Source organism: Montipora capricornis, chromosome 3 (genome assembly GCF_036669925.1).
Source record: "Montipora capricornis isolate CH-2021 chromosome 3, ASM3666992v2, whole genome shotgun sequence".
In the NCBI taxonomy this organism is placed as follows: domain Eukaryota; kingdom Metazoa; phylum Cnidaria; class Anthozoa; order Scleractinia; family Acroporidae; genus Montipora; species Montipora capricornis.
Window position 1 is genome coordinate 73,380,861 of NC_090885.1, and position 18,768 is coordinate 73,399,628.

General features: G+C 38.6%; 3 protein-coding genes across 3 annotated transcripts; all 3 read right to left on the reverse strand.

The window, feature by feature from the left end:
* Positions 1 to 406: 406 nt before the first annotated feature.
* Positions 407 to 3,554, reverse strand: LOC138044024 (adenosine receptor A1-like). Its single transcript, XM_068890608.1, has one exon. The coding sequence runs from the start codon at positions 1,376 to 1,378 to the stop codon at positions 413 to 415; it is 966 nt and encodes a 321-aa protein (XP_068746709.1). The 5' UTR covers positions 1,379 to 3,554; the 3' UTR covers positions 407 to 412.
* Positions 3,555 to 7,801: 4,247 nt separating this feature from the next.
* LOC138041614 (adenosine receptor A1-like) lies at positions 7,802 to 10,949 on the reverse strand. The gene has a single exon (XM_068887362.1). The coding sequence runs from the start codon at positions 8,771 to 8,773 to the stop codon at positions 7,808 to 7,810; it is 966 nt and encodes a 321-aa protein (XP_068743463.1). The 5' UTR covers positions 8,774 to 10,949; the 3' UTR covers positions 7,802 to 7,807.
* A 4,248-nt stretch (positions 10,950 to 15,197) lies between these two features.
* LOC138041615 (adenosine receptor A1-like) lies at positions 15,198 to 18,345 on the reverse strand. Its single transcript, XM_068887363.1, has one exon. It carries the CDS (start codon positions 16,167 to 16,169, stop codon positions 15,204 to 15,206), a length of 966 nt encoding a protein of 321 aa, XP_068743464.1. The 5' UTR covers positions 16,170 to 18,345; the 3' UTR covers positions 15,198 to 15,203.
* Positions 18,346 to 18,768: the final 423 nt, after the last annotated feature.

An 18,768-nucleotide genomic window follows, 5' to 3' on the forward strand; every position in this document is an offset into this window, starting at 1 on the left:
AATTAATTCACCTACTGCCCTTTGTTATGTAATAAACTTGTTAACAGGAAATTACTAATCTAACACTTTGTAACTCAGGCAAAATTTAGAGCAGTTGGACTGACAAAAACATAAGCGATATTGCAATGAAAAAAGTTGTATGCTTTTGAAAAACAAAGAAATTAAATTCGCTGTCTGCTTGAATAATTTCTCGCTTTCTTCAAGGTAAGTATTCAGAGAATTTCCTTTATTTTGTTAACATTGAAACAAGACAATGTATTTTCTTACATCGCACAAGAATCACGAAGGCAAACTTTATTAATGGTAAATTCAAGGGCGTTTCGCTTCGAGTGCTAATTTTATAGCTTGTCTAAGTCGTATTTGCTCTGACAACCCCGCTACGCCTATTCAAGAAAGAATGAAGTGCTTGTATTCAAGGGTTTTTACAGAAACAAAATCTGTTTGTAAAACGTTTCCAGCATTCTCTTAATGCTCGCCGATACGTTGACATTCTCCACGCGTAGATAAAAGGGTTTACAGCCGAATTCAAAAAGACGAAGCGTGAAGCTACAACGTCTATTTTATGAAACGTAATGGATTCCTCATTGAACTTATAGGAGTCGCAAAAGAATTGAACATGAACTAATATGAACTGTGGTATGTAGGTGACAAAAAACATTGCCAAAATGATCAATATAGTGACTGCCATATTTCGTTGCTGCTCTAAGGCACGACGGCTATTTTCAACAGACGCGTGAACCTCGATGTTTAATTCTCGTGTCCGCCGCGCCAGCGCGCGGAAGCCTTTAAAGTAAATCACGATGAGAAGTACCGCAGGTAGTGAAACATGTGTGTGACAATAAACTAGCAAATAGGTGTTTTCCGAGATATTTGTCGCGGGTAAAAAACACATCAACAATGATATCACCCAAATTATAACAATGAATATCCAAATCCTCGTCCTGGTGATCTTGGTTTTGTATTCCATAGGGTTATTGATAGCCACGAAGCAACTTGTCGACAGTGCAACCATGGTCCCACTGCTTACAAAAAGAGTGGTGCAAAGTACGTAGGACGCAAAAATCCCAACGGCCAAAGGCAAAGGAACCAGTCTGTCAATGGAGCGGTAAACGTCTCTAAAAGCTACTAGAGAAACTACGCATAGTCCTACCAGATAATCGGAGAAACTTAAATTGGCAATCAGCAGGCAAGGTGGAGTACCAAGTGATTTATGCGGATCTCTGTAGATTGTTGCCAGTAAAATGACATTCGCTATCACTGTGACAAATGATAGCAAAAAACCAGCTATGGCTAAGCTCAACCAGTAGACGGGATCATCGATGACAAGAAGATAAAAGTCAGATAAATTTGTTGTAGGAGTCATGAGTTGCATGGTCATTGTGGAGCTGAGCTGAATGAAGCCGAGTGATCTGTTTCAGCAATATAACTGACAATGTGAATTGAAAACGTTGCCGATAAACCACAAAAGAGTAGTGATCCTTGAAGCTAGCGACGAACAAATTCCTTTTCTCTCTTCTGAGGAGGATTGGCCTGGACCACCATTTCTTATAAGCAAAATATTCTTGCTCCAGTTAGGACATTTTTACACTAAATTCAATTTTGTTTCATTAACATGTCCTGGCCATAAAAGAAAAGCCAAAACTACAGAAAATAACGGGAAATGGATGTAATTCATGTATGACATGGACAATAGAACGAGATTGTTCCTCGGGGTCCAGTTATTTAGAGAAAGGTGCAGATATTGTCATTAGAAGATAGAACTCATCTATAGCTATGTTCTATTTTAGAGTTATTTTAAAAAGACTGAGGGGATGTCTCTAAGTCTAGAAATCTATAGCTAAAAGGTTCAAGAACCTCTAAAACCAGTACGCGATGTAGAATGCTAGAACGGAAGAGGGGTTCGAAAATCTCTAAAAGTTCTAAAGTTCTAGAATATCTATGGTCCATGTTGTGAGTCTAACATTTCTAAAGCTCTAGAAAATGTAAGGTCTTTTGGGGGTTCTAAAATCTCTAAAATATGTAAAGTTCTACAAGATCAAACGATCCCTTTGGGGCTTCTAAAATGTGTAAACGTTCTGAAGTTCCAGATGATGGTCCATTTTGTGAGTCTAAAATTTCTAAAGCTCTAGAATATGTAAAGTCTTTTGGGGGTTCTAAAATCTCTAAAGTTCTAGAATATCAAACGATACCTTTAGGGCTTCTAAAATCTCAAAACGTTCTAAAGTTCTAGAATATCCATGGTCCATGTCGTGACTCTAAGATAACTGACAATGTGAATTGAAAACGTTGCCGATAAACCACTAAAGAGTAGTGATCCTTGAAGCGAGCGGCAAACAAATTCTTTTTCTCGCTTCTGAGTAGGTATTGTTTCTGGACCACCATTTCTTATAAGCAAAATATTCTTGTTCCAGTTAGGACATTTTTACACTAAATTCAATTTTCTTTCATTAACATGTCCTGGCCATAAAAGAAAAGCCAAACTACAGAAAATAACGGGAAATGGATATATAATTCATGTATGACATGGACAATAGAACGAGATTGTTCCTCGGAGTCCAGTTATTTAGAGAAAGGTGCAGATATGTTCTATTTTAGAGTTATTTTAAAAAGACTGAGGGCATGTCTCAGTCTAAGTCTAGAAATCTATAGCTAAAAGGTTCAAGAACCTCTAAAATCAGTACGCGATGTAGAATGCTAGAACGGAAGAGGGGTTCTAAAATCTCTAAAAGTTCTAAAGTTCTAGAATATCTATGGTCCATGTTGTGACGGTCTAACATTTCTAAAGCTCTAGAATATGTAAAGTCTTTTGGGGGTTCTAAAATCTCCAAAATCTCTAAAGTTCTAGAATGTCAAACGATCACTTTAGGGCTTCTAAAATTTCAAAACGTTCTAAAGTTCTAGAATATCCATGGTCCATGTCGTGACTCTAAGATTTCTAAAGCTCTAGAATATGTAAGGTCTTTTGGGGGTTCTAAAATTTCTAAAATCTCTAAAGTTCTAAAATATCAAACGACCCTTTTTGGGCTTCTAAAATCTCTACACGCTCTAAAGTTTGAATAAACGGGGGCAGATAAGTAAAGTTATTTTCGTGGGGAAGCGACTATCTTCTCGAGAGTTATGGCAGTAAAGCAACTCAATAGGTGGTTTTCACGTGACGTCATCGCCGCCATGTTGGTGAACGAAAACAAAAGATCTCACATTAGATCCTTTTGTTCGTCCTCCAGCAATTGCTATCTGTGTCTCTGAGGCTTGGTCGCAAACCAGCTATTCTCGAAAGTCAGGTTTGGAAGTTTTTCCTGTTATCCCCGAATCACCATCGGAAATATACAGATCTTTATTGAGGGGAGAGGAACGGGTTACGGAGGAGGGAGAAAATAAAATAGATGTTACAGACAGGGTTACAGACAGAAGACAGAAGTGATGCCCCCACTTATCTGGACAATTTAAGCAATGTCACTCCACAGACACCCATCGCGCAGAATGGTTGGACATCATCAATCATTTGTAAGGCTGTCACGCGCGCAAAGAAAATGCGCCATTTTGCTAAAGTAGCTAGAAAGCTTCGCTTTTTTCTGTTCCAAGCAAATACAAAGTGAAATGACAAAGAGCAGTTTTGTGAAGATTAAGGATTTATTTACTGATCTCCCGTCTCAGATTTAGATTTGTACTTGTCCAACTATAACGTAAGTCCTTTTAACTTTGAAATTGCACCAAAATATAACACTTTCCGTATGGGAAGAGCGACGCATTTTCCTGCTACCGAGCAAGTGATAACATGAAACAAAGAGTGGATAATGAAAGACATAATGTAACAGTATGAAATTCCACTTTATATTCCACTTAACGGAGGGTTAATACTGTCCCTTCCACGATGAAAACTACTCAGTTGCTACATGTTCAAAAATGGCGCTAGAGCCGTAGTTCGAAGGCACATTACTGGATAACAAAAGATTGCTTTGAATAATAATGGTGCGCAAATTTCATTCAGGAAATGAACTCGTCCGGTGCGCGGAACAAAAAAAAACACTCAAGCAGAAACCACACTAGTCACTGATCAACATCCGTTACAATGAATGTCACAAATATCAGCAATACAGAGGATCGGGAGCACTTTTCAGAGCTCACTGAAACCCCTATCCTCCCGTTTCTCGTTCATATGGTTCTTCCGTGCAAACACGGTCAGGATGAAAATAAGTTATTTTCCCTGGAAAAGAACGAGTAAGGTACATCTTTGAGTTGCGCGGTGGAAAAATTCAGGCGTCGAACCCATGACCTCTGCGTTGCCGGTGTCACAGAGGATTTGGACCCGACCCTCCGCGGATTTGGACTCCCCAGAGAATAAGCGTTCTTTTGATTAAGGTAAACTGTTTGTAGTTGTAAAAAACGTTTACTGAAACTCAAGTCTAACTTTGCTCAGTTTCTCCTTATTGAAAATTAATACGAGAATTCATGACTGGAAAAGTTTGTCCTTGTAATCCTAACCATGGCGCATGGGTTTTCTAACCAAGTGGTGTCACTTCAAAATAGCACCTCCTTTGTGAAAGTGCCCTATTCAGTCAAACTATCAAATGGAAGGAAGAAAGAAACAAAAAAGAAACAAAGCCTTACAAAATGGCCATAGCTTGAGTCTGACTTTGCTTTTCTCTTTATTAGAAAATCAACACGACAATTCAACGAGTTCCTAGTGCGTGATATTTAAACGCTTCTGTCAGAAAGGAGTTCAAATTCGCATCTACTTCACGAGATGCCGCTGTGAATGAGCTAAACAAGCTTTACTGATCTAAGTCTTTTTCTCAAACAGGGGTGGGGGGGGGGGGGAGGGGTCGTCCAAATATGAAAGGGGGACTCATGATGCAGCGGATTTGTTCCTGGGCCGAGTCCAAATCCGTTAGGACAGGTGACACCGGTGCAATCCCCTATCGGGTCGGGATCTCTACCTAAGGGACAGCCCGGCTCATTAATGGGCACGTTATAATTGCTTGTGTAGAAAATGTTCATTATTCGATTTACTAAGTCAAAAATCAATGAATCAGCTGTAACATCGACCATATTGTGCACTCAAACTTGCCCCGATTGTACTTGATGCGACCCACTTTACATTGATGGAGAACATATGAACGTCGTATATTGGAACTACGGATATAAACGGATTTTCCGAACGACAGATCATCGCTGTTGTTGAGACAACATAAGCTGTTGTGAATGATCCAGAGAAAATCTAGGTGAACCGAATTTAAGCTCACGGAGGGCGCAAGTGCGTAGCACATTGTCCATCCACTTGTGGCTCAGTGGTCAATTACTATTTAATTCTATATACTGTAACAACTGGAAGTATAATAAAGAGAATATCTAAAAATCATACAATCCGCCGGCCTGCAGGTATGCGACAATATTCTAAACTCAGTGGTAAGGAAGTGTGTAGTGCTATCGCACGGTCGTGGTTTCTTTACGACTGCCCATATAAGATGTTTCAACAACTTCGGTGATTTTTAGTACAGAAATTGAGGACGTCACCAAAACCTATATGAATGCTTGATTTTTATCTATTATTTGCAGATTTGTTCCGCGTGGAAAATGTCGTGCTCACAAATCAAGAATAAATTGCCTGGAATGAACGAAAGGTGAAAATTAAAAATCTATCGTCGCGTGCTCCGTTTGCCATTAAACTGTCCATAAATTCGTTTTGGAGAGGACGAACTAAAAATTGTATCAGAATGAGAAATTCATGTTTAGAGCTTTGTGCAGAGCCTATGTTTTTGCTTATTACAGCTCTGGATCTTTGGCGGGCTCGTTCTTATCGCTATTTAAGTCTCTACAACTTGAAAGTCTCTACATTCATCTTTGGCAGGAATTGAGAGAGTTCTGACACGGGGAATAGCAAGCACTTTTCGACTCATGGCACGAGACAGAATCTTCTCTTTCCGCTCTTTACTGCCTGCTCGGAGGTTTAGTTAGGGGTGTCCTTGAAATATTACAGAACGGTTATCCCAGTTGTTTTGTGTCGCTTAAATTTCCAATCAACTTGGATTCCTGCGTCCTCGTTTAAATACCCCAACGTCGTTGCCTTGTAAAGCTAAGCGCGTCAAGATATCCCGTTTCAGTGTGGTTTCTAAGGACCATTTACGAAACTGCTTTCCCCTTGTTGTAAAACCTCAGTATTTCTTTCAGTCAAGGTTACACTTGAAAGCAGCATGTTCATCCTTCCAGTTATACTTCCAGGTATACTCGGATCTCCGAGCGGCTCTTATATAACCATTTATTATATAGATACTGATGAAATACCAGGATTTCTCCTTTTACTAAAAAATCATATCTTCACCGCGCGCAGTGAACGTATCATTTTTATCTTTCACATGTGAGGATATCGCTGTCGTCATGGTAACGAACACGATTAACCAATAAAACGCGAGCTTCCTCTTCATTGTACGATACTTTTGTGCTTTATTATAATTCTTCTCTACTACATTAACATTTTTATTGCAAATTTTACATTATCATGATTTGTTTTTCATAACTTTCATATCTTGTTTCATGTTACACAACATGCGTGTTTTAGTGGTTGGTGAACACTTTTTCATCATTTCGCAAATGAATAAAACAAGTTGTTTTAAATCTAGACATTTCATCAATATCTATATAATAAACAGAACATTACATGGCCGCTTGGGGATACGAATTTTATCTCCTCGTGCTGAAAGTATCTCTCACTCGTTCGCTTCGCTCACTTGTGAGAGATACTTTCAGCACTCGAAGATAAAATTCGTATCCCCGCGCGGCCATGTAATATCCTCTATTTAAACACCTGGCTTCGTAAACAACATGGTAAAACAAACGACATTTGAAAACAATGGAATCAAGATCGGCGAGATGAAAGAAACTTGGAATGAAACTGTCACGCCTTTGGTGTTTTAAACTCTGTAACATGTTTTTAAGATAACAGAAATCATAATGAAATTTGTTGACTTAAAATCTCTTCATTCTTAAATACTTTTAAAAATCTCTTCTTGACACACAGAGAATTGTGACAGCCGCACTAATGGCAGTGGACGCCATCTCGATTTATCAGAAAACACTATTATCATATAACAAACCAGTGTAGGAGGAAATAACAGACCGTAGCTCAGTACGTTATAACGTTGGAAAACGTTAGGCGATTCGGCCCGCAACATTTTTACAACCATCAAAAGTCACTTTTTGAGAATGTCCAAGTTGAACAGCACTTTTCAGGACAACTCCTTTAAAACCACAATGCATTTTCATAGAGCTATATTAAGACGTGTTGATCGCAAAAATAGGCCAATATCACATTAAATCTTGCTCAGTCTTGCCAGTAAGAAGAATAATCAACCTTCCACAAAAAAAAACTTAACAATTAGCAAAAAGAAATCAAAGAAAAATTAATTCACCTACTGCCCTTTGTTATGTAATAAACTTGTTAACAGGAAATTACTAATCTAACACTTTGTAACTCAGGCAAAATTTAGAGCAGTTGGACTGACAAAAACATAAGCGATATTGCAATGAAAAAAGTTGTATGCTTTTGAAAAACAAAGAAATTAAATTCGCTGTCTGCTTGAATAATTTCTCGCTTTCTTCAAGGTAAGTATTCAGAGAATTTCCTTTATTTTGTTAACATTGAAACAAGACAATGTATTTTCTTACATCGCACAAGAATCACGAAGGCAAACTTTATTAATGGTAAATTCAAGGGCGTTTCGCTTCGAGTGCTAATTTTATAGCTTGTCTAAGTCGTATTTGCTCTGACAACCCCGCTACGCCTATTCAAGAAAGAATGAAGTGCTTGTATTCAAGGGTTTTTACAGAAACAAAATCTGTTTGTAAAACGTTTCCAGCATTCTCTTAATGCTCGCCGATACGTTGACATTCTCCACGCGTAGATAAAAGGGTTTACAGCCGAATTCAAAAAGACGAAGCGTGAAGCTACAACGTCTATTTTATGAAACGTAATGGATTCCTCATTGAACTTATAGGAGTCGCAAAAGAATTGAACATGAACTAATATGAACTGTGGTATGTAGGTGACAAAAAACATTGCCAAAATGATCAATATAGTGACTGCCATATTTCGTTGCTGCTCTAAGGCACGACGGCTATTTTCAACAGACGCGTGAACCTCGATGTTTAATTCTCGTGTCCGCCGCGCCAGCGCGCGGAAGCCTTTAAAGTAAATCACGATGAGAAGTACCGCAGGTAGTGAAACATGTGTGTGACAATAAACTAGCAAATAGGTGTTTTCCGAGATATTTGTCGCGGGTAAAAAACACATCAACAATGATATCACCCAAATTATAACAATGAATATCCAAATCCTCGTCCTGGTGATCTTGGTTTTGTATTCCATAGGGTTATTGATAGCCACGAAGCAACTTGTCGACAGTGCAACCATGGTCCCACTGCTTACAAAAAGAGTGGTGCAAAGTACGTAGGACGCAAAAATCCCAACGGCCAAAGGCAAAGGAACCAGTCTGTCAATGGAGCGGTAAACGTCTCTAAAAGCTACTAGAGAAACTACGCATAGTCCTACCAGATAATCGGAGAAACTTAAATTGGCAATCAGCAGGCAAGGTGGAGTACCAAGTGATTTATGCGGATCTCTGTAGATTGTTGCCAGTAAAATGACATTCGCTATCACTGTGACAAATGATAGCAAAAAACCAGCTATGGCTAAGCTCAACCAGTAGACGGGATCATCGATGACAAGAAGATAAAAGTCAGATAAATTTGTTGTAGGAGTCATGAGTTGCATGGTCATTGTGGAGCTGAGCTGAATGAAGCCGAGTGATCTGTTTCAGCAATATAACTGACAATGTGAATTGAAAACGTTGCCGATAAACCACAAAAGAGTAGTGATCCTTGAAGCTAGCGACGAACAAATTCCTTTTCTCTCTTCTGAGGAGGATTGGCCTGGACCACCATTTCTTATAAGCAAAATATTCTTGCTCCAGTTAGGACATTTTTACACTAAATTCAATTTTGTTTCATTAACATGTCCTGGCCATAAAAGAAAAGCCAAAACTACAGAAAATAACGGGAAATGGATGTAATTCATGTATGACATGGACAATAGAACGAGATTGTTCCTCGGGGTCCAGTTATTTAGAGAAAGGTGCAGATATTGTCATTAGAAGATAGAACTCATCTATAGCTATGTTCTATTTTAGAGTTATTTTAAAAAGACTGAGGGGATGTCTCTAAGTCTAGAAATCTATAGCTAAAAGGTTCAAGAACCTCTAAAACCAGTACGCGATGTAGAATGCTAGAACGGAAGAGGGGTTCGAAAATCTCTAAAAGTTCTAAAGTTCTAGAATATCTATGGTCCATGTTGTGAGTCTAACATTTCTAAAGCTCTAGAAAATGTAAGGTCTTTTGGGGGTTCTAAAATCTCTAAAATATGTAAAGTTCTACAAGATCAAACGATCCCTTTGGGGCTTCTAAAATGTGTAAACGTTCTGAAGTTCCAGATGATGGTCCATTTTGTGAGTCTAAAATTTCTAAAGCTCTAGAATATGTAAAGTCTTTTGGGGGTTCTAAAATCTCTAAAGTTCTAGAATATCAAACGATACCTTTAGGGCTTCTAAAATCTCAAAACGTTCTAAAGTTCTAGAATATCCATGGTCCATGTCGTGACTCTAAGATAACTGACAATGTGAATTGAAAACGTTGCCGATAAACCACTAAAGAGTAGTGATCCTTGAAGCGAGCGGCAAACAAATTCTTTTTCTCGCTTCTGAGTAGGTATTGTTTCTGGACCACCATTTCTTATAAGCAAAATATTCTTGTTCCAGTTAGGACATTTTTACACTAAATTCAATTTTCTTTCATTAACATGTCCTGGCCATAAAAGAAAAGCCAAACTACAGAAAATAACGGGAAATGGATATATAATTCATGTATGACATGGACAATAGAACGAGATTGTTCCTCGGAGTCCAGTTATTTAGAGAAAGGTGCAGATATGTTCTATTTTAGAGTTATTTTAAAAAGACTGAGGGCATGTCTCAGTCTAAGTCTAGAAATCTATAGCTAAAAGGTTCAAGAACCTCTAAAATCAGTACGCGATGTAGAATGCTAGAACGGAAGAGGGGTTCTAAAATCTCTAAAAGTTCTAAAGTTCTAGAATATCTATGGTCCATGTTGTGACGGTCTAACATTTCTAAAGCTCTAGAATATGTAAAGTCTTTTGGGGGTTCTAAAATCTCCAAAATCTCTAAAGTTCTAGAATGTCAAACGATCACTTTAGGGCTTCTAAAATTTCAAAACGTTCTAAAGTTCTAGAATATCCATGGTCCATGTCGTGACTCTAAGATTTCTAAAGCTCTAGAATATGTAAGGTCTTTTGGGGGTTCTAAAATTTCTAAAATCTCTAAAGTTCTAAAATATCAAACGACCCTTTTTGGGCTTCTAAAATCTCTACACGCTCTAAAGTTTGAATAAACGGGGGCAGATAAGTAAAGTTATTTTCGTGGGGAAGCGACTATCTTCTCGAGAGTTATGGCAGTAAAGCAACTCAATAGGTGGTTTTCACGTGACGTCATCGCCGCCATGTTGGTGAACGAAAACAAAAGATCTCACATTAGATCCTTTTGTTCGTCCTCCAGCAATTGCTATCTGTGTCTCTGAGGCTTGGTCGCAAACCAGCTATTCTCGAAAGTCAGGTTTGGAAGTTTTTCCTGTTATCCCCGAATCACCATCGGAAATATACAGATCTTTATTGAGGGGAGAGGAACGGGTTACGGAGGAGGGAGAAAATAAAATAGATGTTACAGACAGGGTTACAGACAGAAGACAGAAGTGATGCCCCCACTTATCTGGACAATTTAAGCAATGTCACTCCACAGACACCCATCGCGCAGAATGGTTGGACATCATCAATCATTTGTAAGGCTGTCACGCGCGCAAAGAAAATGCGCCATTTTGCTAAAGTAGCTAGAAAGCTTCGCTTTTTTCTGTTCCAAGCAAATACAAAGTGAAATGACAAAGAGCAGTTTTGTGAAGATTAAGGATTTATTTACTGATCTCCCGTCTCAGATTTAGATTTGTACTTGTCCAACTATAACGTAAGTCCTTTTAACTTTGAAATTGCACCAAAATATAACACTTTCCGTATGGGAAGAGCGACGCATTTTCCTGCTACCGAGCAAGTGATAACATGAAACAAAGAGTGGATAATGAAAGACATAATGTAACAGTATGAAATTCCACTTTATATTCCACTTAACGGAGGGTTAATACTGTCCCTTCCACGATGAAAACTACTCAGTTGCTACATGTTCAAAAATGGCGCTAGAGCCGTAGTTCGAAGGCACATTACTGGATAACAAAAGATTGCTTTGAATAATAATGGTGCGCAAATTTCATTCAGGAAATGAACTCGTCCGGTGCGCGGAACAAAAAAAAAACACTCAAGCAGAAACCACACTAGTCACTGATCAACATCCGTTACAATGAATGTCACAAATATCAGCAATACAGAGGATCGGGAGCACTTTTCAGAGCTCACTGAAACCCCTATCCTCCCGTTTCTCGTTCATATGGTTCTTCCGTGCAAACACGGTCAGGATGAAAATAAGTTATTTTCCCTGGAAAAGAACGAGTAAGGTACATCTTTGAGTTGCGCGGTGGAAAAATTCAGGCGTCGAACCCATGACCTCTGCGTTGCCGGTGTCACAGAGGATTTGGACCCGACCCTCCGCGGATTTGGACTCCCCAGAGAATAAGCGTTCTTTTGATTAAGGTAAACTGTTTGTAGTTGTAAAAAACGTTTACTGAAACTCAAGTCTAACTTTGCTCAGTTTCTCCTTATTGAAAATTAATACGAGAATTCATGACTGGAAAAGTTTGTCCTTGTAATCCTAACCATGGCGCATGGGTTTTCTAACCAAGTGGTGTCACTTCAAAATAGCACCTCCTTTGTGAAAGTGCCCTATTCAGTCAAACTATCAAATGGAAGGAAGAAAGAAACAAAAAAGAAACAAAGCCTTACAAAATGGCCATAGCTTGAGTCTGACTTTGCTTTTCTCTTTATTAGAAAATCAACACGACAATTCAACGAGTTCCTAGTGCGTGATATTTAAACGCTTCTGTCAGAAAGGAGTTCAAATTCGCATCTACTTCACGAGATGCCGCTGTGAATGAGCTAAACAAGCTTTACTGATCTAAGTCTTTTTCTCAAACAGGGGTGGGGGGGGGGGGGAGGGGTCGTCCAAATATGAAAGGGGGACTCATGATGCAGCGGATTTGTTCCTGGGCCGAGTCCAAATCCGTTAGGACAGGTGACACCGGTGCAATCCCCTATCGGGTCGGGATCTCTACCTAAGGGACAGCCCGGCTCATTAATGGGCACGTTATAATTGCTTGTGTAGAAAATGTTCATTATTCGATTTACTAAGTCAAAAATCAATGAATCAGCTGTAACATCGACCATATTGTGCACTCAAACTTGCCCCGATTGTACTTGATGCGACCCACTTTACATTGATGGAGAACATATGAACGTCGTATATTGGAACTACGGATATAAACGGATTTTCCGAACGACAGATCATCGCTGTTGTTGAGACAACATAAGCTGTTGTGAATGATCCAGAGAAAATCTAGGTGAACCGAATTTAAGCTCACGGAGGGCGCAAGTGCGTAGCACATTGTCCATCCACTTGTGGCTCAGTGGTCAATTACTATTTAATTCTATATACTGTAACAACTGGAAGTATAATAAAGAGAATATCTAAAAATCATACAATCCGCCGGCCTGCAGGTATGCGACAATATTCTAAACTCAGTGGTAAGGAAGTGTGTAGTGCTATCGCACGGTCGTGGTTTCTTTACGACTGCCCATATAAGATGTTTCAACAACTTCGGTGATTTTTAGTACAGAAATTGAGGACGTCACCAAAACCTATATGAATGCTTGATTTTTATCTATTATTTGCAGATTTGTTCCGCGTGGAAAATGTCGTGCTCACAAATCAAGAATAAATTGCCTGGAATGAACGAAAGGTGAAAATTAAAAATCTATCGTCGCGTGCTCCGTTTGCCATTAAACTGTCCATAAATTCGTTTTGGAGAGGACGAACTAAAAATTGTATCAGAATGAGAAATTCATGTTTAGAGCTTTGTGCAGAGCCTATGTTTTTGCTTATTACAGCTCTGGATCTTTGGCGGGCTCGTTCTTATCGCTATTTAAGTCTCTACAACTTGAAAGTCTCTACATTCATCTTTGGCAGGAATTGAGAGAGTTCTGACACGGGGAATAGCAAGCACTTTTCGACTCATGGCACGAGACAGAATCTTCTCTTTCCGCTCTTTACTGCCTGCTCGGAGGTTTAGTTAGGGGTGTCCTTGAAATATTACAGAACGGTTATCCCAGTTGTTTTGTGTCGCTTAAATTTCCAATCAACTTGGATTCCTGCGTCCTCGTTTAAATACCCCAACGTCGTTGCCTTGTAAAGCTAAGCGCGTCAAGATATCCCGTTTCAGTGTGGTTTCTAAGGACCATTTACGAAACTGCTTTCCCCTTGTTGTAAAACCTCAGTATTTCTTTCAGTCAAGGTTACACTTGAAAGCAGCATGTTCATCCTTCCAGTTATACTTCCAGGTATACTCGGATCTCCGAGCGGCTCTTATATAACCATTTATTATATAGATACTGATGAAATACCAGGATTTCTCCTTTTACTAAAAAATCATATCTTCACCGCGCGCAGTGAACGTATCATTTTTATCTTTCACATGTGAGGATATCGCTGTCGTCATGGTAACGAACACGATTAACCAATAAAACGCGAGCTTCCTCTTCATTGTACGATACTTTTGTGCTTTATTATAATTCTTCTCTACTACATTAACATTTTTATTGCAAATTTTACATTATCATGATTTGTTTTTCATAACTTTCATATCTTGTTTCATGTTACACAACATGCGTGTTTTAGTGGTTGGTGAACACTTTTTCATCATTTCGCAAATGAATAAAACAAGTTGTTTTAAATCTAGACATTTCATCAATATCTATATAATAAACAGAACATTACATGGCCGCTTGGGGATACGAATTTTATCTCCTCGTGCTGAAAGTATCTCTCACTCGTTCGCTTCGCTCACTTGTGAGAGATACTTTCAGCACTCGAAGATAAAATTCGTATCCCCGCGCGGCCATGTAATATCCTCTATTTAAACACCTGGCTTCGTAAACAACATGGTAAAACAAACGACATTTGAAAACAATGGAATCAAGATCGGCGAGATGAAAGAAACTTGGAATGAAACTGTCACGCCTTTGGTGTTTTAAACTCTGTAACATGTTTTTAAGATAACAGAAATCATAATGAAATTTGTTGACTTAAAATCTCTTCATTCTTAAATACTTTTAAAAATCTCTTCTTGACACACAGAGAATTGTGACAGCCGCACTAATGGCAGTGGACGCCATCTCGATTTATCAGAAAACACTATTATCATATAACAAACCAGTGTAGGAGGAAATAACAGACCGTAGCTCAGTACGTTATAACGTTGGAAAACGTTAGGCGATTCGGCCCGCAACATTTTTACAACCATCAAAAGTCACTTTTTGAGAATGTCCAAGTTGAACAGCACTTTTCAGGACAACTCCTTTAAAACCACAATGCATTTTCATAGAGCTATATTAAGACGTGTTGATCGCAAAAATAGGCCAATATCACATTAAATCTTGCTCAGTCTTGCCAGTAAGAAGAATAATCAACCTTCCACAAAAAAAAACTTAACAATTAGCAAAAAGAAATCAAAGAAAAATTAATTCACCTACTGCCCTTTGTTATGTAATAAACTTGTTAACAGGAAATTACTAATCTAACACTTTGTAACTCAGGCAAAATTTAGAGCAGTTGGACTGACAAAAACATAAGCGATATTGCAATGAAAAAAGTTGTATGCTTTTGAAAAACAAAGAAATTAAATTCGCTGTCTGCTTGAATAATTTCTCGCTTTCTTCAAGGTAAGTATTCAGAGAATTTCCTTTATTTTGTTAACATTGAAACAAGACAATGTATTTTCTTACATCGCACAAGAATCACGAAGGCAAACTTTATTAATGGTAAATTCAAGGGCGTTTCGCTTCGAGTGCTAATTTTATAGCTTGTCTAAGTCGTATTTGCTCTGACAACCCCGCTACGCCTATTCAAGAAAGAATGAAGTGCTTGTATTCAAGGGTTTTTACAGAAACAAAATCTGTTTGTAAAACGTTTCCAGCATTCTCTTAATGCTCGCCGATACGTTGACATTCTCCACGCGTAGATAAAAGGGTTTACAGCCGAATTCAAAAAGACGAAGCGTGAAGCTACAACGTCTATTTTATGAAACGTAATGGATTCCTCATTGAACTTATAGGAGTCGCAAAAGAATTGAACATGAACTAATATGAACTGTGGTATGTAGGTGACAAAAAACATTGCCAAAATGATCAATATAGTGACTGCCATATTTCGTTGCTGCTCTAAGGCACGACGGCTATTTTCAACAGACGCGTGAACCTCGATGTTTAATTCTCGTGTCCGCCGCGCCAGCGCGCGGAAGCCTTTAAAGTAAATCACGATGAGAAGTACCGCAGGTAGTGAAACATGTGTGTGACAATAAACTAGCAAATAGGTGTTTTCCGAGATATTTGTCGCGGGTAAAAAACACATCAACAATGATATCACCCAAATTATAACAATGAATATCCAAATCCTCGTCCTGGTGATCTTGGTTTTGTATTCCATAGGGTTATTGATAGCCACGAAGCAACTTGTCGACAGTGCAACCATGGTCCCACTGCTTACAAAAAGAGTGGTGCAAAGTACGTAGGACGCAAAAATCCCAACGGCCAAAGGCAAAGGAACCAGTCTGTCAATGGAGCGGTAAACGTCTCTAAAAGCTACTAGAGAAACTACGCATAGTCCTACCAGATAATCGGAGAAACTTAAATTGGCAATCAGCAGGCAAGGTGGAGTACCAAGTGATTTATGCGGATCTCTGTAGATTGTTGCCAGTAAAATGACATTCGCTATCACTGTGACAAATGATAGCAAAAAACCAGCTATGGCTAAGCTCAACCAGTAGACGGGATCATCGATGACAAGAAGATAAAAGTCAGATAAATTTGTTGTAGGAGTCATGAGTTGCATGGTCATTGTGGAGCTGAGCTGAATGAAGCCGAGTGATCTGTTTCAGCAATATAACTGACAATGTGAATTGAAAACGTTGCCGATAAACCACAAAAGAGTAGTGATCCTTGAAGCTAGCGACGAACAAATTCCTTTTCTCTCTTCTGAGGAGGATTGGCCTGGACCACCATTTCTTATAAGCAAAATATTCTTGCTCCAGTTAGGACATTTTTACACTAAATTCAATTTTGTTTCATTAACATGTCCTGGCCATAAAAGAAAAGCCAAAACTACAGAAAATAACGGGAAATGGATGTAATTCATGTATGACATGGACAATAGAACGAGATTGTTCCTCGGGGTCCAGTTATTTAGAGAAAGGTGCAGATATTGTCATTAGAAGATAGAACTCATCTATAGCTATGTTCTATTTTAGAGTTATTTTAAAAAGACTGAGGGGATGTCTCTAAGTCTAGAAATCTATAGCTAAAAGGTTCAAGAACCTCTAAAACCAGTACGCGATGTAGAATGCTAGAACGGAAGAGGGGTTCGAAAATCTCTAAAAGTTCTAAAGTTCTAGAATATCTATGGTCCATGTTGTGAGTCTAACATTTCTAAAGCTCTAGAAAATGTAAGGTCTTTTGGGGGTTCTAAAATCTCTAAAATATGTAAAGTTCTACAAGATCAAACGATCCCTTTGGGGCTTCTAAAATGTGTAAACGTTCTGAAGTTCCAGATGATGGTCCATTTTGTGAGTCTAAAATTTCTAAAGCTCTAGAATATGTAAAGTCTTTTGGGGGTTCTAAAATCTCTAAAGTTCTAGAATATCAAACGATACCTTTAGGGCTTCTAAAATCTCAAAACGTTCTAAAGTTCTAGAATATCCATGGTCCATGTCGTGACTCTAAGATAACTGACAATGTGAATTGAAAACGTTGCCGATAAACCACTAAAGAGTAGTGATCCTTGAAGCGAGCGGCAAACAAATTCTTTTTCTCGCTTCTGAGTAGGTATTGTTTCTGGACCACCATTTCTTATAAGCAAAATATTCTTGTTCCAGTTAGGACATTTTTACACTAAATTCAATTTTCTTTCATTAACATGTCCTGGCCATAAAAGAAAAGCCAAACTACAGAAAATAACGGGAAATGGATATATAATTCATGTATGACATGGACAATAGAACGAGATTGTTCCTCGGAGTCCAGTTATTTAGAGAAAGGTGCAGATATGTTCTATTTTAGAGTTATTTTAAAAAGACTGAGGGCATGTCTCAGTCTAAGTCTAGAAATCTATAGCTAAAAGGTTCAAGAACCTCTAAAATCAGTACGCGATGTAGAATGCTAGAACGGAAGAGGGGTTCTAAAATCTCTAAAAGTTCTAAAGTTCTAGAATATCTATGGTCCATGTTGTGACGGTCTAACATTTCTAAAGCTCTAGAATATGTAAAGTCTTTTGGGGGTTCTAAAATCTCCAAAATCTCTAAAGTTCTAGAATGTCAAACGATCACTTTAGGGCTTCTAAAATTTCAAAACGTTCTAAAGTTCTAGAATATCCATGGTCCATGTCGTGACTCTAAGATTTCTAAAGCTCTAGAATATGTAAGGTCTTTTGGGGGTTCTAAAATTTCTAAAATCTCTAAAGTTCTAAAATATCAAACGACCCTTTTTGGGCTTCTAAAATCTCTACACGCTCTAAAGTTTGAATAAACGGGGGCAGATAAGTAAAGTTATTTTCGTGGGGAAGCGACTATCTTCTCGAGAGTTATGGCAGTAAAGCAACTCAATAGGTGGTTTTCACGTGACGTCATCGCCGCCATGTTGGTGAACGAAAACAAAAGATCTCACATTAGATCCTTTTGTTCGTCCTCCAGCAATTGCTATCTGTGTCTCTGAGGCTTGGTCGCAAACCAGCTATTCTCGAAAGTCAGGTTTGGAAGTTTTTCCTGTTATCCCCGAATCACCATCGGAAATATACAGATCTTTATTGAGGGGAGAGGAACGGGTTACGGAGGAGGGAGAAAATAAAATAGATGTTACAGACAGGGTTACAGACAGAAGACAGAAGTGATGCCCCCACTTATCTGGACAATTTAAGCAATGTCACTCCACAGACACCCATCGCGCAGAATGGTTGGACATCATCAATCATTTGTAAGGCTGTCACGCGCGCAAAGAAAATGCGCCATTTTGCTAAAGTAGCTAGAAAGCTTCGCTTTTTTCTGTTCCAAGCAAATACAAAGTGAAATGACAAAGAGCAGTTTTGTGAAGATTAAGGATTTATTTACTGATCTCCCGTCTCAGATTTAGATTTGTACTTGTCCAACTATAACATAAGTCCTTTTAACTTTGAAATTGCACCAAAATATAACACTTTCCGTATAGGAAGAGCGACGCATTTTCCTGCTACCGAGCAAGTGATAACATGAAACAAAGAGTGGATAATGAAAGACAATGTAACAGTATGAAATTCCACTTTATATTCCACTTAACGGAGGATTAACACTGTCCCTTCCACGATGAAAACTACCCAGTTGCTACATGTTCAAAAATGGCGCTCGAGCCATAGTTCGAAGGCACATTACTGGATAACAAAAGATTGCTTTGAATAATAATGGTGCGCAAAT